This window comes from Canis aureus, chromosome 8 (genome assembly GCF_053574225.1).
Source record: "Canis aureus isolate CA01 chromosome 8, VMU_Caureus_v.1.0, whole genome shotgun sequence".
Taxonomy (NCBI): Eukaryota; Metazoa; Chordata; class Mammalia; order Carnivora; family Canidae; genus Canis; species Canis aureus.
This window is the reverse complement of record NC_135618.1, coordinates 37,668,191-37,691,609: the sequence shown is the minus strand read 5'-3', so window position 1 is coordinate 37,691,609 and position 23,419 is coordinate 37,668,191. Positions and strand designations below refer to the sequence as shown.

Below are 23,419 nucleotides of genomic sequence, written 5' to 3'. Positions count from 1 at the left end.
GGCCCCGCCGCTGACCCGGGCAGTCCGGTGTGACAGGTGTGACAGGTAGGACGGGTGTGACGGGTGTGATGGGTGTGACGGGAGGGGTGCTCTGCGGCCCGGCTCCAGGGCAGCCACAGCAGGTCCCAGCAGGTCCCTAGGCATACCCTCCTGGCCGCCCCGGCCTCCCACTCCGCGCCTCTGCACCCCAGAGCCGGGCAACAGGCGGAGGCCACGATGAGCGGGGGCAGAGGGGGCGAGCCTCAGGAGCCCGTCCTGCCCCTGCTCGGTGGTCGGTGGCCGGCAGGGCAGGGGCTGACTGGGCCGTGGGGCAGAGCCGGCCAGGCTGGGGTCCCTCAGTCCTGCTTGTCCCCTCTCTGCCTCCAGGGGTAGATGAGCTCTCCGAAGAACAGCTTGCGGCACAGAGAGCCCCAGGAGTGCCTGGGGTGGCAGCCACAGCTGGGCAGGCGGTAGGTGTGCACCACGCGGCCGTAGGGCAGGGGGTTGATCTGTAAGCACGAGGGCAGCCGTCAGCCGGGACATGGCCTGCAATCCCTGGGGCTCAGGCCCCCCAGTCCTGGCGGCCCCCCGGCTGCCAGCTGTGGGCAGCTCCAGCTCTGTCCCCCCAGGGGCACCCAGGGGCAGGTGAGCAGCCCAGCGGGGAGCCCTCAGGTCGAGATCAGCACACTCTCCTCCGGGCGGGCGGCAGGGAAGTGAGCCGGGCCAGGCTGCGGGGCGCGGAGCCCGCTGTGCTGCAGGACGGACCTCCCAGAACACGGGCCTGGGAACATACTGCACCCCTGAGGAAACCGCACGGGCCCCCCGGCCTCAGCGGCCGGCCTGTCCCAGAGATGCCGCCCTCGGGTCGACCCCACCAGCACTCAGCGAGTTGCCCGGCAAGGCACCCAGAGGGACAGCTTCAGAGAGAAGAGCCCAAGAGGGAAGGCCTGCGTGTCCGGGGAGGGCCAGGAGCCTGGGGTGGGCAGGTGAGGATCTGCCTGCAGGCAGTGGGGTGACAGGTGCACGATGCCTCACCTGCATCAAGAGGCGGAGGGGCCCGCCGGCCTCGTGCTCCAGGACCCGGAACTTCACACCAGCTGCAAGCAGAGGGAGGTGCCTGTGAGGCCCCCCGGGGCCGCAGACGGCCTGCAAGGGCCCCAGCCCGCGCGCCAGCCGAGGCGGGCCCCCTCCTCTGCGAGCGGCACTCGGAAGGTTCACTGCCCCCTGCCCCCCATCCGTCTGCCTCTGTGCTGGCTGCCTGGCCTGCATCAAAGCCTCTGCACAGCTTCACTGAAGGAGCTGCAGGTCCAGGAGGCAGGGAAGTCAGCTGGGCATCGGGGGCGCAGGCTGTGCTGTTTCCCACACGGGACGTGGGTTTTCCCACGGGGTGCACAGGGTGGGGTGTGACTGCCCTGCTGGCAACTAAATGTCTTCCAAATGCTGCGTGCGTGGCCAACTCGGGAACCCACCCCGCCCCTGACCTATAGTTTGGGCTCCCAAGCCGGGGAATTTCCAAGGCAGAAAGTTCTTGAAAAGAGAAGTGGGAGCTAATTATCAATTGATGAAGAGGCCTCAAGGCAAAGTCAGTGAAAAAGAAAGAAAACGCAGCATCTGTGGACTTTACTGTGAAGTTAACACAGCTCTGCTCTGTGAGCTGTGGGCTGGGGAGGGGGAGATGCTGTGGGGGGGAGACGCTGTGGCGGGGGGAAGCGGTGGGCTGGGGAGGGGGAGATGCTGTGGGGGGGAGACGCTGTGGCGGGGGGAAGCGGTGGGCTGGGGAGGGGGAGATGCTGTGGGGGGGAAGCGGTGGGCTGAGGAGGGGGAGATGCTGCAGGGGGGATGTAGTGGGCTGGGGAGGGGGAGATGTGGGGGGATGCTGCGGGGGGCGGGGAGACACTGGGCCCTGGGCTCCTCACCCGCCCGGCCCCGGCATTTGGATGAGTGGACAGAGGCGGGGGCCCCTGGCATGGGGCCTGCAGGAGTGAGGGCATCCAGTAGGCAGACGAGGAGCAAAGCCCAGGGATGCGCAGGTTCCCTCTGGCTTTCAAGGCCCTGGAGGAGGGGCCTGCCACCCACTGGGGGGGCTGTACCCAGAGTGCCCCACGTTCCCCACGTGCTCACAAGCCCTAGGTGGGGACAGGCCTACCCACAGGGCTGTGAGCAGCAGGTCACCCAGGCCTGCCGCGGGGATGGCTGCTCCCAGGGGCGCTTGGCCAACCCAGTGGCTGGTGCCAGCTGCAGACAGGGACGGCGGGGGCAGCCAGGATGCTGGGGGCTGTCCCAGCGGGCAGGGGGCTGTGGGGAGGGGCCGGGAGCAGTTCCTGCCACCCAGACCTGGGCAGCACAGCATCTTTGTCGCTGGCCTGTCCCCTCCAGGGCTGAGGGGCACCGCGGGCACCACGGTTCCACACAAGCACACGGGGCCACTTCTCTGAGCCACGGCCGGCACCCCCTGCCCTACTGCACACAGGCCTCGGGGCAAATGTCCACTCTTGTGCCAAAGAGGGTGGGAAAGACATAGGGCTACGTGCAGCCTCTGCACCTGAGGGCCGGGGCGTCCTCTCCTCCCAGCTCACTGCAGGCAGCTGGCGCCATGGACACCCAGGGGTCCCTGCCCTCCCGCCACCCGGTGCCCCACACGCCACAGCTCCCAGGCAAAAGGGGCCCCAGGGCAGCTGGATCCTCTGCAGCACACACCTACCCGCGAGCCTGTAGGGCCGGCATAGCCGGAGGCTGAGCGAGTACAGCGGCAGGGAGTTGACGAGGTCCATGAGCAGATGGATCAGGCCCTGCACGGCGACCACCAGGAGCCGGAGCTGCAGCGACACACGGTGCTCAGAGTCACCCCGCACGGCCCATGGGGTCCCGGGCCACGATGGGGAGTGAGCGGAGGCTCCAGACCCCTGGAGCGGGGGCTCCTCCAGACCCCTCCAGACCCCACCCCCTGGGGAGGACGTGGATCCCATCCTGAGGGGGGCACAGCTGCCACCCTGCCCCCGAGGCCCGGCTGTGGGGAGGCAAGGGGCAGGGAAACAGGCCGCTGGCTCCCCAGCCGGGCCCAGCAGGGTGCCAGTCCCCCAGGGCCGTCCTTTGTGCACCCAGCTGCATGCCCCAGAGCAGTGAGTGGCATCCCCCAGGCCAGGACCCTAGCCCTGCCCACTGCAGGGCCCAGCACACGGCACCCAGAGTCGGGGTAGCCACACCCTCCACGGGGTAGGGGCAGATGGGCTGCCCAGGGCTGCCTGGCTGCAAGTAGTGATCACCCCAAGCACTGCGGGCCAGGCCCGTTGGCCAGGTTGCCCCGTGCCACACTTGGTCAGCGCCCCCGGGCCGTGCGCTCTCAGCTCACCAGGGTGAACACCAGGTAGTACAGGGCGGTGGTAGGCAGTAGGAAGACCAGGATGGTGAAGAGCAAAGTCCCGATGAACAGCTACAGGGACAAAGGACACTGGGGCATCAGCAAGAGCCCCACGCCGGGGACAGCCCCGCGGCATGAGACACACCTCACTGCCCATCCCCACCCATCCCTCCCTGTCACCGAGCACAGATGGGTGCCTCCAACAGGGCCCCCGGGCTTCCCGAGACAGCTCTGGGAGCCACACTGACACGTGGGGACACAGAAGCCGCTGCACCGAGTGGGCACATACAGCAGGGGCGGGAGGGCTGTGAGCTCAGGCGGGAGAAGTTGCCCTGCAGGCTGCACACGGATCTGAGCACGCTGTGGGGAAAGCCAGAGCCAGGTCCTGTGCGCAGGTCACCCACATGCCCTGCCGTCCAGGAGCTCTGGGAGAGGGTCCACCTCCCTCCTGGGGCACCGTCCTGCACGGTCTGAGGGCTCCACGTGCCCCTTGCCGCCTCCCCACGGTCCCCGGGGACCATGCTGACCCGCCGGCAGGTGAGCTACACAGGAGTGTGGCCACCCCGTCACGGTGCTGGGCAACCACACAGACCAGGCTCACATAGAGGGACCACGTGGATGGGAGCTCGGAGGCGATCACCTGTGGGTCCCACTGGCCCCCGGGACTGGGGTGCCCCCTTCCCTGCAGTCCTGCCCAGTACCTGGTCCAGGTCATAGGAGCAGGAGTCCACCCGCTGGCGCAGAACGTTCCACTTCTTTCCCCGGAACAGACGCCACAGTGAGGACAGGCCACAGATCTTCAGGCAGTACAGCCTGCAGGGCATGGGCACCATGGCCAGGCCGCTGTGCCACCCTGGCGGCCACCAGGCCCTAGGAGTGTCCACGCACCCAGGGCTTGGAAGGCGGCCCGGGGCCAGCTGGCAAGGATAGGGGCGCATACCCACCTGGCACCGTAGACGTAGAAGCAGTAGATGTGGAAGGTGAGAAGAGCAATGATGTCAGACAGGATGGACAGGGCGACCGTGAGGCCCAGGCAGGCTGAGAGGCCCACGTGCCACAGGATGCGCTCGATGAAGGGGGACATGAGGTGGATGTAGCCTGGTGGGAAGGGGGTTCGCCCTGAGGGGGGCCACAGGGAGGTCCTGGCCCTCCCCAATTCCTCACTGAAGGGGTGCCTGAGGCTTCTGGAAACTGCGAGCAACAGAATTCACTGCTGGCTGTCGCCTGGCTGAGCATCTGGCCCGGCAGAGCAGGGCTACACACGCACGCGCATGGGGCGCCAAGGGGGCAGTAAGCAGGCACCAAGGGGACGGGGCCCAGCCTGGCCTCAGCTTTCCGGCTCAGCCAGGGCTCCGTGACCCGGGGGCACAGGCTCCAGGACTCATGGGGCTCAGTGGGGCCGGTGCAGCGGGCACTCACTGATCCACAGGTGCAGGTGGTACAAGAAGAAGCGGCCCAGCACCTGGTCCAGCGCCCGGTTCATCTTCAGCCCAGCAGGAGCACCCATCAGCCACTGCAGCAGATGCTGGAGCTCCTCGGCCACATGCTGTAGACACACAGGGGGCAGGGGTCCAACCCACTGGGCGGGGAAAGGGCAGTCTGGGTGCCCCCTCCAGGTGGCTCCTAGCGCAAGGGGCACACAGGTTCCCTGCGTGTCTGGCCAAGGAGTCCCTCTTCACGGCCTGCAAGGCTGACAGTCTGGCCCTTGGGCTGCAGGGGCCCTGATGGGCACCCAGCTGGCCTCCGCCTCACTCCTCTGGCCCCATATGCCCACATGTAGGGCAGACCCCAGCCAGCCAGGAACCTCGGGGGAGCTGATGGGCCTACCCAGCCCCCTCTGCTGAGGATCCCGCCCTCCACATGCCAGGGTACCCCAGAGGCCTGTGTCTGCGCGTGTGACCTCAGGTGACCCTGAGGGTGTCCAGCCCAGCAGGGGCCTGGGGGGCCGGTGGGAAGGCCACGGGTTCCCTAGAGGTCAGGAATGTCCGGTGAGGCCCAGTGATGGCACCAGGACTCTCACCAGCAAGCAGGGAAGCTGAGCGGCGTCCTGGCTGCCCAGGGAGGAAAGCCTGTGTCCACGCCCTGAGCATGGCCCCGGGACCCTCCGCCCCGTCAGCAGTGTGGAGGCCATGGCCAAGGCAGCCCTGCCTCACGATCAGAGGCTGTCGCTCCCCCCACTGCCTACCGTGCGGGCCTGGGAAGCCTTGGCCGATCAGGGGCAGTGAGAAAAAGAATAGAGCATTCTTTATAAATAGAGCTTATCTAATATTTAAAGGATAAGAGCTGGGTGACAGGAAGTGGCTTTCATTTTTCAATTAAATATTTATATTCCTGTGCAGTTCTGCAGAGGGGATGTCGAAGAGGGAGCTGGCCAAAACCAGAATGTGGGTGAGTGAGGTGCCATGGCACAGCCCCTGTCCTGACCGCCGGGCACCCCTTCCCCTCCTCTCGATGGAGCCTCCCGAGAGGCCCCGGGGGCTCCTGTCCACGCGCAGGCCCAGGCACACGTGAAGGCCGCCCAGCCGGAGCCAGGAGGCCACTGGCAGAGGCCTAGGGTAGCCCAAGGGGCCAGAGGGACTGCCCCACACAGGACGACCAGCTCCCAGCGGGGCCTCTGGCTCTGGGGAAGGCATGGACAGCGGGGGAGGCCATAGCGGGGGAGCACGGAGCCGCGCGGGAGGGGCCGGAGCACCACAGGCGTGAGGCCCGGGCTGACGGCACGCACGCGGCCCTGGACACTTGGAAGGTCTCTGCAGCGCCTACTGCGCAGGTGGCCTGAAGGGCCAGGAGCCAGGGACACGGGGCTCCCGGTCAGAGCCCCAACCACAAGGTGGACCCGGACATGAGCGCCTTCGGGAAAGGGAAGTAGAGGCCAGGAGCTACGACGTGCCCCGGGGGCAGGTTGGCTGCAGTCTGCAGCCCTGGGGACTCTGCGACATAGTGGCTCCTAGGGGACCTGTCTGGGGTCACAGACGGGGCTGCTCTACTGCTCAACAGAAGGAAAGGGCAGGGCTGCTTGGCTGCCCCCGGAGAGGGCCCCCCTGCCCGTCCCAGGGACACAGATGCTCCAGGACCACCAGGCTCCCTGACCAACTCACATCAGCCACAGGGACGAGGGCCTTGGCCAGCTGCCCGATGCAGTCCTTCCCATGAAGCCAGGACAGCAGCGCGAGGCCAAGGGTCACATCGAGAAGCACGGAGACCAGCACGTTGGCCTTCCTGCAAGGGGATCCAATGGGCGGGGGCGGTCAGTGGGGGTGGGCTTGGTGCCCGGAGGGGTGCCGCTGCGAGGGAGACCCAGGCAGGCCCTGCACCTCATGAGCTGGGCGGGGTTCTCGGCCTTCTGGGTACTGAAGATGAGCGTGAGCTGCTCTAGCCGGTGTCTGAGCTGCTCGCACACGGAGAGCTTGCTGCAGATGAAGGACAGAGGCCACAGCTGGAACAGCCTGCAGGGAGAGGTGGATGCTCAGGCCCTGCCAGCTTCCGCTGCCTGCTCCAGCTGGCGGCGACACCCTCCCCAGGCTCACCTTAGGCCGGGAGGCCCCGACCTCAGCTGGACAGGGACACCCCAGGGGGGCACGCGCAGGCAGCCCGGCGGGGTCCCGGGGCACCCAGGGCTGCTAATGGGGAGCCCAACATCCACACAGAGCAGGGACTCGTGCATCTCGCCACCCGGCGCCTTGCCCTGGTGAACGTCAAGGGTGTCCAGGCCCCCCGGGCTGCCCAGCGACACCAACCTCTCACAAGGCAAAGCAAGCGCTGAGAGGAAGCTGCAGGGCGGGTGAGCGCAGAGCCACCAGCTGGCCACGCGGGGACCCTCAGCACTGGAGAGGCACCTCCCCAGGCTCCCCCAGGCGCAGACGGTCCCTAGGGCCGCCCCGCAGGCGAGGGGGCTTCTCCCCTGTCCAGTGACTGTCGGTGCGCTCCGACCACGGCCCAGCCCGATGGGCTGAGCACGACTTGGGGCACACGAGCAGTTGCTGACCTTCCTCAAGCCCTCGGGGAGGCGATAAAAGCTAAGGACCATGTCTCCCTGTGCGGCACCTTGGGCGACACACTTCCCTGTCATTCATTCCCGGGAACTGTGAGGGTCCAAACCCCCCCTTTCCGTCAGATGCCCTGCGGCTCTCAGCCCGAGGCGTGTCCGCACGGCTGCCAGGGCTCTCTGCCAACCTGGCCGGAGCGCCGTGCATCCCTGGGCGAGCAGGGAGGCCAGCCCCGCCCAACAGCCGCAGGCCTCTGGTCACCCAGCCAGGACACCCGGTGCCACCCCAATCCCTCGGCCAGGCCTGCAGCCCGGGCGTCCAGGTGACCATGCAGAAGCGCCACGGCGGGGGACCATCACCCTGCCCCATGTCCTTCAGTGAGTGGACGCTGCCCCCAGGGCTAGGGAGGTCGGTGGAACCCAATGCCTTCAGGAGAACAACTCACCCGCACCGGGCCCTCAACGGCAACAGCCTGCCGTCCAGGCTGAGCCATGGGAAGCGCACCCTGAACCACCACCCAGTGGGTCCCACGGAACCACCGAGGCTGCCGAGGGAGCCCGCTCTGCCCAGGGAGCATGACGGCAGGCGGCAACCACCGCCAGGCGCCCTGAGCTGCCGGGGGAGGGGGCAGCGGGGGCCTCCAGGCCTCGGATGCCGAGGGGCGGGCCTCGGGCACAGGGCCCTAACCTCCTCCCGCCCCGGCCCCAGGGGCACCTACCGGCAGGCACTGGCGGCCGACACAAGGGACAGCAGGCAGGCCAGCAGCGCGCAGACGGGCCCCGAGGCCCGCTTCGCCAGCTCTGCGAGGATGCTGGCCTCCACGCCCTCCGACTGCCAGTGGCTCAGCCGCACAGGGCCGTCGTCAAAGCGGTCACTCCGGAAGAGCGCCTCACTGCGAGCCACCGTGTCGAAGACGACAGCCAAGCCCTCAGCACCGGCCGTGCCATCGCCCGCCTGGCGGTCAGGCAGGGCCGCGGCCGGGTGCAGCTGGGACAGCAGCACCTTGCGCTGGTCGTAGAAGACGAGCATGACCTGGTCCTCATCCGGGGCGGCAGGGCCAGGGGGCCCCTGGTGGCAGGTGGCCTTGCAGCTCCAAAGCTTGCCGCCCCTCTCCCGGGAGAGCTGGAGCCAGGGCTCGTGGGAGAAGATGGCACCCAGGCCCTCCAGGAAGTGGCCCAGGCCCTCCTCAGAGTCCTGGTGGTGGTGGCACCACGTGCCCAGCACGGCCAGCCCCACCTGGCTGGCCTGATGCACCTGCGCCAGGAGCTCCTTCACCTGCACGGGGATGAAGGGAAAGTGCACCACAGCCAGGACCACAGCGCTGCTCTGCTCCGGGACCCACCGTCCAACCAGCAGGCCGCTGTCGGCCGACATGCAGCACGTGGGGAAGAAGGCCTTGAGCACCATGCCGGGCACGCTGGAAGAGAGGGCACAGGCTCAGTGCAGGCCCCGGCCCGCAGGCCACAGGGCCCGTGGGGGGGCGCCCGGGCCTTGGGCATGGTCCCGGAGGTTTGAGTGACAAGCGAGGCCCCACAGGGCAGGGGCACGACCCCCCGCACCACTCACAAGGGTGTGCAGGGCTGACCACGGCAGCTTCGGCTTTGTTTTCAAGGAAACTGAGGAGAGTTTCCTTCACGCAGCACACGGGAAAATGTACACTCGTTAACAATAAAAGTCACTCGCGTTGAATCTAACGAACCTTGATTTACTGACTAACCTGCAGAGAATAAACATGAAAATTTAAATGCGTTCCTGCTGGTGGCTGCGGGCCCTGGCGCAGGGGCCGCACTCCAAGCCCACCTCGTCCCGGGAGCCCCCAGAGGAGCCTCGGGGCGTTCGTGGCGCCGTGGCCGCTATGCCTAGCCTCTGGCCCGTGGCTGCGCCCACCCACAGTTTCGAGGCCGTCCCCAGGGGGGAGCTATCTTCTCCTGCTGCAGCTGAGCTAGCCAGCGGTCTCAACACAGGGACCTGGAGGATGGCCAGCTCCCCACGGCCTGGTCTCAGGATGAGGGGCACGTGCCCTCCCGGCCCCTCACGCCTCTCCCGGGGCCTCTGGGCGGCAAGACTGGCCCCAAGTGCCTCGACCCAAGTGCCTCGAGTCTTGACACCGAGCCTCGCCCAGGGCTGAGCTCACGGGGATGTGGGCTTCTCAGCAAGCACTGCCTTCCCCCTGCGGAGCCCTGAGGGCTTCACCTTGGAGCTCGCTCTTTCTCAGATGCTGAGGGTCCCCACAAAGCACAGAGCAGCCACCCTGGGGTGAGACCCCCCGAGCTGGAGCCCACACCCAGGAGAGGGACGCAGGCCTGGACGGAGCATGGGCCACGGGGGACCTACGTGTTGGGAGAGCAGGACGTCTTTCCGGAGAGGCCTTACCGGGGCACAAACGCCCAGGGCCTTCGAGGTCTGGTGGGCTGCTTTCCTTCCCTGCGGGGAGCCCGGGCGGGCGGGAAGGCAGAGGCCTCTCCCAGCAACCCACCCCCCCTGCGGCCCCCGCTGAGCGGCCCACACAACCCTCCTCACCCAGCCAGGGCCGGCGCATCCCCCATCCCAGGGCCACGCTTCCTGCTCCTCCTGACAATGCCAGGCTGAGACGGGCCTGGCGGTCGGCCTTGCTGGCCATCACAGGGCGGGCATCACCGCCAGGGCCTCTCGTGGAGACACAGGGGCGGCCCCCCCACAGCCGATCACACCCCCTGGGGACTCCTCTGCAGGAAGTAGGGAAAACCACCCCCCGCTACTGTCGGAGAAGAAAAACAATTGGCCTGACAGTGAACAGATGCTCTGGGGGAAGCCGCATCTGTCGGAGCGACTGGGTTTTTACTCCGGGAGAATTCGGGGAGTTGCACGCGCGCGGTTTGTACGTTTCCTTTGTGCGTGTTGTGTTTCATCTACAAAGTTTGCCTAAAAACAGAAAAAGAAAGAGCAGCAGCAGCCCCAGCAGCAGCAGCCCCTTCTATCTGGGGAGGAAACGCAGAGGACAGAAGCGGATGCTCTCATCTGTGGGGGGCGGGGGGCGACCGAGGGGGCACCTGCGCACCCGCGCTTGGTCGCCCGCCCCAGGAGCCCGGGGCCCCGCTCGGATCAGACGGTGGGCGGGCGGGGGCGGGGCCAGCACGGGGCGGGGCCAGGCGAGCGCGGGGCCTGAGGGGCGGGGCGAGCGCGGGGGCGGGGCCGCCGCCCTTGGGGTGACGCCGAATCCCCGTGCGGCGACCAGCCCTTCCTCCCCGAAGCTACTATTCTGTTTTGGGTTTTTCTGTTCTGTTTGTTCTGAAGTCACCGGCCCGGCGCCCCCGAGGCCGGGGGGAAGCTGGGGGACCCCGCAGAGCCCCCACCCTACGGGGGACCGGACTCGGGGCCCCGCCCGCCGCCTCGCCTGCGCCCTGGCGGGGGGCGCCCCGCGGATGCTCACCGGCTGCTCCCCGGGGCCGCGCGCTCGGCTGCGGGGTCGAGATGGGCTGGCGGACGGCGTCGGGCGGCCCGGGCGGACGGCACTCGGCGCCCCCAGCCCCGCCGCGGGACACGAGCCCCATTTCCGCCTGCTCCCCGCGTTGCCGCGCGACGGTCCGGCCCCCAAAGGCGCCCGGGCTGCCCGCCGACCCCGCCCGAGCGTTCCGGGCCCAGAACGTTCCTGTGCCCAGAGTCGGCGGCGAGGCGTCCCCATCCCCGTCCCCGTCCCCGTCCCCGTCCTGCCTTCCCACTGTCTCCATCCCCATCCCCCGTCCTTGTTCCCCCGCCGTCCTCGTCCCCCACCCCGTCCCCCATCCCCCACTGTCCTTGTCCTGTCCCATCTCCCACCATCCCCGTCTTCCTCTGTCCCTGTCCCTCCACCATCCTCAGCCTCCCCATGCCCCATGGTCCTCGTCCCCCCCCAGTCTCCATCCCCCCCCAGAATCCTCGTCCCCACACCATCCCCCCACGGGCCTCGCCCCCGCCAGTCCACCTGCAGCGTCACCTACCCCCACCCCCCACCCCCCAGTCCCCACCTTCTCACAGCCGCCAAACCTCCCCCACCCCATGTGGTCACCTGAGGGACCCAGTGGACCTGGCTTGAGGGGCGCCATCCTCCCAGGATGAAAGGACCCCCAGCCCTGGGTGGGGTTCCAGGAGGAGCCGCCTCCCCAGCTCCCAACTGGCCCCCTCCAACCCCGGGCTATGCAAAGGGGTACATCTGGGTTCCCCCGGGGCCTTGGGCTGGGACGGTCAGAGGTGTCCCCAGCCCCTCCGCACAGGGCAAGTGTATCCCCAACACCAGTAGCAACAAGTCACGTTTACTGAGCACGTGTGTCCTCACGTGGACCTCGTCACCCTGCACCCCCAGGGCTGCTGCATGTGACGGGGACCCCATTGGGTCCCGCACCTGGGACTGCACCAGGCCCTGTCCCCTCCACGGAGCCCCTCACTGGGACTCGGGGACCGGCTGCACCCCGCACACAGCGTCCCGCCCTTGCATCTCCCCCTCCCTGTTTGGCCACTGGTCTCAGTAACAGGAGTCCTTCCTCCTGGGAAGCTCTCCTGGCGTGACCGCCGCCTGGAACCTTCCGGCACGCCCCACCGTGAGCTTGGAGCCATTTGCTCCTGGTTTGCAGAGGAGAAAATACAGGTTCAGCCTGGGGAGAGCCTCACACGGGAGAAGCAGACAGGGCGGGACCCCCCCTGGTGCCCCGGGGCTGTCCGCCTTCGTTCCCTTACCTCAGTGAGGCCCAGAGAAGCTGCAAGAGGCTTGGGGCATGGGGGCCTCTGCAGATGGGGACAGGGAAGGTGGCACCCCTGCCCCACCCCGCCCTGCCCGCCCACCGCGCCCGCCCTGCCTGCTGCAGCCTGATTAGGAGCTGGGCTGGGGCCCCCGCCCGGCAGCACCCCCCCCCCCACCGCCCCCGCCCAGCCCTGGAGCTCAGGCCTGCCGCCCCGAACCCACAGAGCCGGAGCTGAGCGGATGGACGCGGGGCCGTGAGGCCGGGTCCACTTCGGAGGTTGGGCCCCTGGACCACCTCCACAGGAGGCAGCCGGGCCTGGCGCCACCCCACAATGCCCACAGCAGGCTGCCCCGCCCACGCAAGGCTCAGACCAGCTGGGACCGGTACTCGTACAGCTTGATGGAGCTGTCCCCAGCATCGGCCACCATGAGCTGGCCCTGAGGGGCGCAGGCCACCCCCAGGGGCCGCCTCAGGCCCTCGGACACCAGGCAGACGGGCGTTCCGGCCCGAGGAAACAGCGTCATGCAGCGCCGGTGTTCGTCGGCCACGATCACGCTGCCCTCGGCGTCAGTGGACAGGCCCGCCGGGGTGCCGAAAGCGTGCCCGGTCAGCGCCCCGAGGGAGCCCAGGGGCTGGCAGGCGCTGCCGAACAGCCACACATCCCCAGGCTCCCCGCTCACGGCCAGGCCTCCATCGGGCCCGGGGCCCACCCAGCAGGCGCTGTCCACAGCCCGCAGGCCCACGTCGCGCGGCTCCAGGGCAGGGCCCAGCGCAAGGCAGTGTACGGCCCCGGGCACGTAGTCTGTTACCAGGAGGCGGCTGGCCACACCCACAGCCAGCCCCCGCGGGGCTCGGAAGGCGCCCACGGTGACCCAGCGGCCCTGGGGGGTGCGGGCAGTGTGCCGAAGCGCGCGGACAGCCCCGTGGACGAGGTCGCTGACCACCACGAGCCCAGCAGCTGTCACGGCCACATCCTCGGGCACGAAGGCCCCGGGCCCCAACAAGCGGCAGGACACGCAGCAGACGTGTCGACCCTCGAGGTCCAGCATGTGGACGCAGGGCGCAGCCCCCGCCGTCAGGAAGAGCAGGCCATCCGGGGAGCAGTGCAGGCCCCGGGGTCCCCCCCGCCCCCGCGGACACCGGGATCCACCCAAGCAGCCGGGGCCGCCAAGGGCCAGCAGGGTCTCCGGGTGGGTCCAGCGCGAAGGGCAGACCCTGGGGGGCAGCCTGCCAGCTGGTCGGGGGGCCCGGGGGCCTGGAGGCCAGGGGACACACGGCCGGGTGGCAACAGATCCCAGTCCCAGGTCCCCTGGGCGAGGTCCTGTGGCCCGACCCGGCGTGTGGCTGCAAGAGAAATTATGGGCACTTTGGGGGGAGCGCTGGCCCCCTCGTTCCCCTGGCCCCCCCTGGCCCCCTCCCACCCCGCGGTGCTGCTGTCCTCTGGCTTCACCAGGAGGCCTCGGGCATGGGGGGGCGGGGAGGGCCTGACTGCGGGCCCAGCCTGCAAGCCCAGCAAGCAGCGGGGGGCTAGGCCCCATTTCCCAGGCGCAGTCCTGGGAACGTTCCCGGGACACACGGGACGTGCAGAGCTGGCTGTGGGTCCCACTGTGAGGCCTGCGTGGGCTCGGGCCTTGGGAGGTCCCGAGGTGAGGGGTCCGGGGCGGGGCTGGGGGGCCGGTGACACATGGGCCGCCTTTCTCAGGCTCACCTGCCCAGGGAGCCCTTCCTTCCTCCAGGCAAGGAAATGAGCCTTCCTGGGGGGCAGCCCCAGGCTCCGCCCTTTGCAAGCTCCAGCCCCTGAGGGGTTGCATGGGGGGGTTCCTAGGCCCCCTGCCCCCCCCCCACTCAGAGGCAGGGGGCCGGGGTCTCCTACCTGGGGCTGGCTTCTGCGCTCCAGCAGCCGCAGCCTCTGTTGTTAGAAACCAGAGCCTGGGGGGAGGGGCTGGGACCCGGTGGGAGGGGCGGGTGGCCGGGGACCCTCAGCTGCCCTCCCCGGGGCTGCCCCAGCGCCGCTGCGTTCCCGCCTGGGGCCTTTGCACTGGCCTCTGGGATGTGATTCCCACGGCTCCCGGGAGGCCACACACCCTCCCAGACCCCAAAGCCCACCCCCCGTGAAGTAACTCCCGCACTGGTGGCCGGGGTCACCGGGCCTGACCCCGCAGCTGTGCAACTGGGCCTGGTAGGGGCGCCGCAGAGGCGAGAAGCAGGTCCCTGGGACTCCACCCCCACCCCCAGCACCCCAGTCAGCTGCTGCCCAGCCCCCGCTCGCCCCACCCCAGGGACTTGGCCTGTCACTGCCCTGCAGCGGGGAGCCGCCCGGTGCGATTAATGGGGCGGCCGTGGGTCCTGCTCCGACTGGCCTGGCCCGGCTGCTCCAGCGCGGGGAGCCGCGTGCAGGCAGGAGCCGCCCTCCCCGGGGCCACTCCTGGTGGGCACAGAGGTCTGGCCAGCTCCCGGCGACAGACGCGATTAGCAGCAGCACCCCTCCCCGTGTGCCCTCGCCTGCAGCACGGCCGCGCAGGGAGGGACGCAGTGAGCTGTGAAGGCCGCCGATGCCTATCGTGGCCGCGGGGGCTGGCGGGGGGCCAGCGAAGGGCACGCTGGGCCCCATCGCAGCAGAAGGAGCCGCCGCAGTGGGGTCACAGGGGGCCGCCCTGGGGTCCCCGTCCACCCCCAGTTCCCCGACCCACACGCCTGCCCGCCCAACTCTGGCTGCTGCGCTCCCCATTCTGTTCCCAGACCCCGGCCCCCTGGGAGGGCCCAGTCCGCACAAGGCGGGGCCGGGTCTGAAGGAGGACACCCAGCAGGGTGGCCGAGGACACTGCCCACGTCCAGGGCCGTTTCCACGGTGGGGAGCGTCCCAGGGCTGATGCAGGCCCGGCGGGCGAAGAAGGAGGCCCAGACGGGGTGTGTGAACACGGTTTCTATTTTAACATCCACAACTGTGATCAATAAGTAGCTGGGATCCTCTGTGTCCCTTGTGGCCCAGAGAGAGGCCACACCGCGGCGCGGAGGTCCGTCCATGGGCATGCTGGACAGGCTCTGGGCTGCGCCCCCGGGGCCGGGGCAGGTGGGGGCCAGGCAGCGGACACGGGCTTGGAGGACAAACCCCCCCCCCCCCCCCTGTGAGGGCGGAGGAGCCAGCAAAGCTGTGTGAGCTCAGACCTCGGCGCCAGGGGGGCTCGGGAGGCCAGGGAGCGCATCGGGGGGCCAGGAGCCACGGGCACCCCAGCTGCTGCCAGGAATGATAGGGTCCTCGGGGGCCTGAAGGGACAGCCCCGGGGGCGGGACGCTGGAGTCAGCCTCGCACTTCGTGGTGTGGCCAGGGAAAGGCTCAGTGGCTGTGGGACCCAGCAAGCTGGGGGGCTCGGGGGTCCCTGGGGCCCCCGTGGGGCCCAGCTCCAGTGGCCCCCAGCGCCCCCCAGGCCCCTTAGTGGGCGCTCGCTTCACAGAGAGGTCGAGGGGTGCATCCGGGGGCCGCACAGCCTGCTCCAGTGCCTGGTGTATGGTGAGCAGCTCCTGGCGGATCTTGCCCAGCTGTTCCCGCAGAGGCCGAGGGGCCAGGCCCCCGACGGGCGTCAGCTGCCCCAGGCGCTGCTCCACCCTGGCGTAGTCGCCCAGGGCCCGGGTCAGGTCCTCACCCACGTGCCCGGGGCCGCCCAGCATCAGGCCCAGGGGCTGCTGGGGCAGGGGGGCTGCGGGGCCCGGGGTCTCAGGGTGGCCTGGCTCCTTGTCCTCGGGCCACAGCATCACGGACGGGCCAGGCTGCAGGCTGGGGGGCAGAAGCTGGTCAAGAGGCTGCACCGTCCCCCCGCCCCCCAGGCCCCTGCTTTCCCCTCTGCAGCCTGAAGAAGGGGGGCCTGGCTGCCCTGGCCGGCTCGCCTCCCAGCACCCCCCACGTCCCTGGCCAGGACCCCAACACCCACCTGCTCTGGGAGCTGAGCTTCAGCGTGCCGCAGGGGGCCTTCAGGGGCTCCAACCGGCTGCTGGGGGGCAGCTTCCTGTCCAGCTCCCCCTCCTGCCCTGGGGCTCTGGGGGCGCCGCGGGGCCAGGGCCTGCCCAGCCCAGGAACAGGCGCCTTCAGGAGCCCGGGGGCCAGCGTCCCGGGGGGCGCCTTCGGGGGGGCCAGGGGCTTGGCCGGGGTGGCCTTGCCCGCGGGGAGCCCCAGGGTGTGCTCTAGGAGCAGGGGGTAGTAGAGGCGGGGCAGCAGGGCCGGGCGGTCGGGGCTCTGCGGGGATGGGAAGGCAGAAGTGGAGGGCAGCAGAGGGCCGGCTGAAGCCAGGAGGGGCACGTGGGCCGTGGCGGCCAGGGAGGGCCCCAGGTAGGAGAAGAGGCCGGGCCCCAGCGGGCAGTTGACACCCAGCAGGGACAGGTGGAGGCCCTGGGCCTCGGACAGCTCCGTGGGGGCGGGCGGCGGGTAGCAGGGGACGCCGCTGTCTGGGGGGCCCGGCTTCCAGGGCTCGGCCCACAGCCCCCCAGGGCCCCCATCCTTCTGGGCCTCCCGGGCCACAGGGGAGTGCGCCCCCAGGGACCCCTCAGCCCCCAGCTTGGGGCCCCTGGTGAGGCGGCGCGGGGCCAGGACGGCGGAGGCCGGGTCAGCCGTGGGGGCCCGAGGCTGGCTGCCTGTGGCGTCGGAAGGGCCAGGGGGCTGGTCGGGGGAGGGCGCGCGGGCCCGGGGTGTGGGGGGGGCGCGGCGGCAGGCCCAGTCAGGGGAGTCGAGCAGCAGCGACAGGGAGTCCTTGCAGAGGCTGTACTTCATGTGGTTGTACAGGTGCGACTTCTCCAGGCAGGTGAACGGGCACTGGAAGCACTTGTAGTTGTAGGGCTTGCCCCACGGCCGGGGGATGTAGTGCGGCTTCTTGGGTTTCCGCGCCCGCGCCCGTGCCCCGGGGCCCAGGCGGCAGGAGCCTGTCTCTCGGGACATGGCTGGCGGCTAGCGGGCCCAGCCTGGCCCCATGGCCACCTGCACACAGGGGGCCGGGGTCAGCGCCGCCCCCCGATGGCCTCTGCGCCCCCTCCCCTGGCTCCGGGGGCGCCAGGGCCCGGGCTGAGTCTTGGGCGCCCGGCTGCGCCCCAGGTCCACCCCCCCCCGCCCCCCCCCCCGCCCGCCGCCCCGGTGCTGCACCAGGCCCGGCCCAGGAAGGTAAGACACGGGCACGTTGTAGCCACTGCTGGGGATGCCAGCAAAGCCTGCTTTTCCGCTGACATCTAAGGTTTCCCCGGCGTCCTGTGCCCTGTGTGGGGCCCCGCGTGTGCCCAGCACGCCCGGCCCCTAGCCCCCAGCAGGCCCGTTCCCTGTCCCCGCGGTGGGCATCCCGGCGGCGACCCCATGCTGGGCCACCCTCCGCTGCTCGCCCCCCCGCAGAGCCTGCGCCGTGCCGGGAAACCAGCTCTGCGTCTCACGGCCACACGCCTGCGTGTTCCTGCGCAGTGGGGCGCTGGGTGGGCACTGGAGGTCTCCGCGGGGGTCAGCCTCACGCGGGGCCAGGCCAGGCTGAGGGGCGTGCACATCACAGCTCGGCCCCCCGGCACAGCCACCTGCTCAGCCTGGCTCCATCTGGGTGGCTCCAGGCAGGTCAGCGGCCGAGCCTGCAGCGGCCGAACTCAGCCAAGACCCTCCTCTCCCCACACCCCACACGCTCGCTCGGAAGCCTCTCCACACTCCATCTGGGCTGCCACCTGGGCCTCCACTGCCCCAGTGTGCGCCTGCGTGGGGCGCGCCATCAGCATGTGCACACCGGCTGCGGGTGCATGCACACCCGCGTTACGAGGCTCCAGATGAGCCCCTACCCGCCCCGGCGCTGCAGGGGTGGCCTCTGCGTGGCTGGGCCAACTCGGTGGGGCTCAGCGCACACACACACACTCACACTCGCACACCACACAGTGGACACACCGGCTCCACATGTGAAAGCGCTCAGCACGGCTGGGGGTGTGGGTAGGCACCTGGGCACGATCGGGCAGTGTGTACACACACGGGTGCACGCACCTGGGACCTACACGGTAAAGGGGGGCGCAGGTGGGGTGCACACATGCTCGCCTGTTCCCTGGGGCTCAGGAGTGGCCGGCGGGCTGAGCAGGGCAGGGCTGGGGCAGCTGCCCCACCACGGGCACACACTGTGCTCCCCATCGGCCTTCGGGCTCTGCCCATGGCTGGCACTCATGTCTGTTCCCCCAGACACTGGGTAGGCACCCAGCAGGGCCCGTCAGGGGGGGATCAGCAGGGCAAGCACGGGGCCGGAGGCTGCAGCAGAGCATGCAGGGGCTGGCCGGCTTGTGGGTACCCGCGCCTTGGAGGGGACGTGCTGGGAGAAGGCTGCAGGGGCTGGGAGGAGGCGGGGGCCCTGGGGCTCCCCAAGGGGCAGCAGCCCCCCTTGGACTCGGTGGTGGGAGCAGAGGTGGGTCCCGTCCCTGTCTCCCGAACCCTCCCCGAGATGCAGATGACAAATGGGCATGTGCGCCTGGGAGACGGAGGCGGCTGTACTGGGGCCATCGATCACCCAGCCCTGGGAGCCACGCAGCTGTGCCGCCTGGTGCCACCACCCATCCCACCTCCCAGTCAGGCCCCTGGACTCAGGAGCTGGCTGGCTCGTCCTGCGCTCGCTCTTCATATCCGTCACCTGGGGACTTGTTCAGGAGCCGACCCCGTGGGGACCCGGAGGACGCCTGGCTCCCATCCGGCTAGCTTGTGCACAAGCAGAAGACACCCCCAGACACCAGCATGCACCCATCACCCCCCCAAAGCACATTTATTTGCACATGTGTCCCAACGCGCGACTGGGTGCCCGCTGCAGGGCAACCTGCCCTCCAGTGTGCGGGGCCAGACCCCGGAGCCTGCTCCCCTGTCCCAGCAGAGGCGCTGCTGTCAGGGCGGTAGCAGGAGGCCCCTCCCCACGGTGAGAGAGGGGCCCCCAGCTTGGACCCAGCACCAGCAGGGGGTGGGCGTGTAGCTCACCCCCACCCCTGGGACCTGGCCAGCTCCACGGCTCGGGAGGGCGGGGTGGGGGGGCCACGGCTTCTCCTCGTCGGTGGAGACCCCAAGTGCCTCCCCATGCACGGCTTGCAAGGACCTCGCTGCTGCACCCGGGGCCCTGCGCAGATGCGGGTGGTGGGGGCTGGGTGCGCTGGACACTCCCTGGGCCCCCACTTCCCGGCCCCCTCCCCGTGCCCCAAGCCTGGGCACCCTGGCCCCCACTCTCCACCCCCCCTCCCTGCCCCACCGCCCCCAGCCCGGACACCCTGGGCGGCCCCTACTCCCTGGCCCCCGCTCCTCGCGCCCCAGCCTGGCCGCCACGGTCCCCACTTCCCACCCCTGGTCCCCGTGCCCCCAGCCCGGCCACCCCGGCCCCCCTCTCCGCCCTGCCACCCACCCGCTGGAACCCAGCCCGCGGGGCCCGCAAAGTCTGCGCGCAAACTTCCCGCCGCAACCGCGCCCAGTGCCAGCTGCCATCCGGGCCCCGCAGGATAGCGACATGGAGCCCCGCAGGGGAAACTGAGGCCCAGCGCCGGCGCGCCCCGCTCCCGCGCCCCACAGTCACTCACTTGGCTGGAGTCTCCCGAAGCCGCCGCCGCCTCGCGGCCCCCGACACCGACTCGCACCCACCGAAGTTGGCGGCCCGACTGCCGCGCGTGCGCCGGGTGGGGGCTGGGGGTGCGGCGACCTCCAACCCGGTCCGGGGGAGGGGCGGGCAGCGGGTGGCGGTGTCCTGGTCCCCCGGTCTCCCGATCCCCACTCTCCCATCCCCCGTCCCCCGGCTCCCCGCGCCCCCGTCCGCCGCCCCCCTCCCCGCGCACTCACCTGCGCGCCCGCACCGCTCACTCAGCCCTGTCGGCAGCGACGGCCGCTCGGGACACAGTGGCCGGGGACACGATGGCAGCGCTGAGCCGGCAGGGAGGCCGCCGAGTGCGGGCGCAGGTGTGCGGCCGGAGTGGGGCGCCGGCACCGTCCCCGCCCCCGTTGCCTGCAGGCGGCCGCGGGGGTGCACGCGGCCGGCCAGGTCTCCCGGGGTCCCCGCAGCGGTGTGATGGGCGTCAGCGGCCGGGGGCGCGGGGACAGGCGCCGTCAGCACTCATCCGTCAGGGCAGGGCTCTGGCCCCTGACAGCCGCGCTCCCACGAGCCGAGGCCTGGGGCTGCGCCCTGGGACCGGGAGCTGCGGGCGCCCCGCCAGATCGGCGGGGGTGCAGCGGGACCACCCCCCACGGCGCCCGGCCTGGGAGGAGGGCCGCAGCCCCGGGCGTGGGCGGGGGAGCAAGTCTCCTGGCCGCGCCCACCCTCCCGCCTGAGCCTGGGCTCCCTCCGGAGCCGGTTCCTCTCTGGTGAACAGGAGGCTGCGGGGATCTGCACGCCCTGGGGCCCTGCCCCCGGGGGCCGGGCACACGGAACCTGGGCTCAGCACCGGCTCACCGCCCCCTTTCTGCCCTGATGGGTGCCCAGGCCAAGCACCCGCTATTTGCAAATGGGCTGGGCCGTGGCCTCCCGGGGAGGAGCGGTGGGGGTGGGGTGGGGGCGGGGTGGGGGGTCGCGGGGTCCAGGACCCTCCCAGGAGCACCCTGCAGGCCACCCCCAGGTCTGCCCAGCTGTACACTGCCTCCCAAACCTGTGCTGGGGTCCCAGCTGCAGCCACTGCAGGCAGACGCGGTGACGGTGACGGGGCGCTGCCGCACAGCCAGCCCTGCCCAGGGACGGGCCGGCTCCGGGGGGCACGGCTGGCCAGGGGAAGGTGTCCTGGAGCCTCCCCGCAGCCTCAGGTCCGGGCTTACGGGGTGCTCTCCTGCAAAGGTCGGGGAGCGCAGGAGCTGGGGGAAGGAGGGAGTGTCCTCTGGGGGCCGGGACTAGTGCCAGAGGAGGGCACTGCGCCTGCCTGAGCCTCCCTGCCCCAAGCCTGGCCTTGGCTTCCCCTGGAGGACGGGAGGGCGGCGGGCCGCAGCTCAGAGCGTGGCCGGGCCTCCAGGGGCTCAGGTCACCCCCCGGGGCTCCGGGTGTGCCCGGCACACATGCTGCTCCGAGGGCACCTCCTGTCCGCCCCGCAGCCTCCCCCGACACGACCTGAGTGCACCCACGTCTCCCTGGCAGGTGCGCAGGGTAGGGCCGGGGGCCGCGGCAGGGTGGCACGGCTGCCAGCCTCCCCCCTCCGCCCGCCTGGCCTGGCCCAGCTGACCAGCTGACCGTGCAGGCTGCCCTAGGCCGGGAGACAGCTTGGGCGGCCGTCACGCCAGCAGCCCCGTGGAGAATGGAGGCCGGGAGGCCTGTGCCTTCTGCACACGGACCCCTGGACGTGCTCAGCCGCGAGGGGTCCGCGCTGCAGGCCCTGTCCTCGGGGGGCAAGGGGCGCGGGTCACCTGGAGGCAGCGTGGGTCCAGGGAGTCCTGGTCCCCTGGGCCGGTGCGCCTCCCCGCGCCTCACTGGCTGAGCTCTCAGGGGGCCTGGGAGTGGCCGAGGCTGTCAGCACAGGGTCTGGGCCGCGGGGGGCCACTCCTGTCCTGCAGAGGAAGGGAAGTCACGGCTGCGGCTGCAGAAGTCCCCACCGCAGGGAGCCCTGGGTCCCGGCCCAGACGACGCCAGGGAAGCCCAGTGACCAAGGAGCCCAGAGAGGGGGGAACGAGGCCAGGACTCGAAGGCACAGGACAGCAAGGAGAGCCCACGTGTGGGCCCTTCCAGAACTTAGAGCAGGACTCCATGTGGCAGCACCTGCAGGGGGACTCAGCACTGAGGGACGGGACGTTTGTGCGTTTCTGAGTTTCCAGGGGGGTCTATGCTGGGGGGTAGGGGGCTGAAAGCCCAACCGGGCAGCTGCAGCCCAGTGGCCTCTGTGCAGGGGTGTGAGCGAGGCCAGCCTGCCAGGTGCACAGCCCCTTGCACCCCGCGCTCTCTGCCACCCCACAGCTGGCACACCTTTGTGTCCGGGGCTCATCCCGCTTTCCACGCAGGAGTGGGGTGTGCAGGGGGGTTATGACTCTCCCACTGGGACCTACTGCACTCACTTGGGCCTGGAGAGGTGGCCCCTGTCCTCCGAAGCAGGGACAGGTATCCCCATGACTTGAGGCTGGGGCACCCACGTGGCTCTGAGCCCTGAGAGCCTCGTTCCCCTCATTGGCAGAGGGGGTGGAGGAGACTCGGCGCCCATGGGGTCCTGGGAGCAGGGACTGTCCCCTGTCCTGGTGCAGGGGGCATGGGGAGCTGTGCTGCCTCCCTCTGCCCCTGCCATAGCCTTGTGTTGGCCGTTAACCTCTGCCACCCGGCTGGCCCATGGCTGTCCACCTGTCACCTCCATTAGCGCTGGTACCTGCGCACAGGGGCGAGTGCTCAGGACGGATGTGCGGCCAGGGGAGGCAGGGGGCAGGGGGGCAGTGCCCGCGGCAGTCTGTCTCCCTCCCTCAGCGTCCCACACGGGCCTCGGCAGGACAGGTGCGGGGCCAGGGACCCAGAGGACAGGTGTGGGGCCGGGCACTCTCGCCCAGAGGAGAGGTGCAAGGTTGGGTGCCCAGAGGACAGGTGTGGGGCCAGGCACCCAGAGGACAGGTGCGGGGCCAGGTGCCCAGAGGATAGGTGCGGGGCTGGGCACCTAGAGGACAGGTGCGGGGCTGGGTGCCCAGAGGACAGGTGTGGGGCTGGGCAACCTTGCCCAAAGCACAGGTACGGGGCCACGGACCCAGAGGACAGGTGCGGGGCCGGGCACACACCAGGAGGGTCCAGGAGCCCCTTGGGCTGGAACGAGCGACATCGTCGGTACTTCTTCCTGTTGCCAACTCTGACGTGGCCTCGGGACTCGTGGCTGGAAGGGGTGCGCTCAGGGCTTGGCCAGCGGGGGCAGGGTCACCCGGGCGTCTGGATGCCAGCCGCAGGCTGCTGACCCTGGGAGCAGTGCCGGGGCTCAGGACAGTGACGGCGGGCGCGGGGGGCGGCAGGGCTAGCCGGAGTGTGGCCCGCGGCCGGGGGCATGTGCACAGCCTAGGGAGCCCTGGGGGGGTTGCGAGGGGACCCGGGAGTGGCCCTGGTGCTGCAGCATCCCTGGGGTGACGCCTCCGTCCCACTGTCCACTGCCCCCCCCACCCCACGTGGTCCAACCCGACCTGTGAGGTCCTCCCCCGGGGAGGGAAGGGGTGGGGAGGAGGGTCCGGGATGCTCCGCAGGGGCAGGGAGCAGCAGGGGGGAGCCCCTGTCACCGAGGCCGGCGGGCGGGGTGAGCGGCCCCCTGTGCCCCCCCCCCCCGCGCCCCCTCGCCCGCGGCCGACAGCAGCCATATGCTGGGCGAGGAGCTGTGTGCCCGCCGCGGCCCCGGGGGCCCGGCCTTCCTGGGCCTGTCACAGCCGATTTTCCCTGCCTGAGTGGCAGGCGGCCGCGGCGGCTGCGGGGGTGCAGAGGGGGCGCCCGCCCTGGGTCCCCCCATGGCGCGGGCCACGGACC

At 70.5% G+C, this 23,419-nt stretch overlaps 2 protein-coding genes across 5 annotated transcripts; both read right to left on the bottom strand.

The window, feature by feature from the left end:
• Nucleotides 1–200: 200 nt before the first annotated feature.
• Nucleotides 201–12,035, bottom strand: PIGQ (phosphatidylinositol glycan anchor biosynthesis class Q). 4 transcript variants are annotated; one of them, XM_077905927.1, is made up of 13 exons: nucleotides 10,733–10,857; nucleotides 9,844–10,224; nucleotides 8,890–9,040; nucleotides 8,042–8,740; nucleotides 6,652–6,783; nucleotides 6,436–6,556; nucleotides 4,757–4,883; nucleotides 4,282–4,435; nucleotides 4,039–4,150; nucleotides 3,329–3,409; nucleotides 2,681–2,795; nucleotides 1,015–1,076; nucleotides 201–488 (listed from the first exon to the last, which is right to left on the bottom strand). In XM_077905927.1, exons 4-13 carry the CDS (start codon nucleotides 8,728–8,730, stop codon nucleotides 336–338), a joined length of 1,746 nt encoding a protein of 581 aa, XP_077762053.1. In that variant the 5' UTR covers nucleotides 8,731–8,740; nucleotides 8,890–9,040; nucleotides 9,844–10,224; nucleotides 10,733–10,857; the 3' UTR covers nucleotides 201–335. The 4 variants fall into 4 exon arrangements, with proteins under 4 accessions (XP_077762053.1, XP_077762054.1, XP_077762055.1 ...); XM_077905928.1 differs by having other exon boundaries at nucleotides 10,091–10,224; XM_077905929.1 differs by lacking the exons at nucleotides 9,844–10,224; nucleotides 10,733–10,857 and adding an exon at nucleotides 12,013–12,035.
• Nucleotides 12,036–14,940: 2,905 nt separating this feature from the next.
• Nucleotides 14,941–17,024, bottom strand: PRR35 (proline rich 35). Its single transcript, XM_077904919.1, has 2 exons — nucleotides 15,944–17,024; nucleotides 14,941–15,789 (listed from the first exon to the last, which is right to left on the bottom strand). The coding sequence occupies exons 1-2, from the start codon at nucleotides 16,939–16,941 to the stop codon at nucleotides 15,177–15,179; spliced, it is 1,611 nt and encodes a 536-aa protein (XP_077761045.1). The 5' UTR covers nucleotides 16,942–17,024; the 3' UTR covers nucleotides 14,941–15,176.
• Between the last annotated feature and the right edge of the window lie 6,395 nt (nucleotides 17,025–23,419).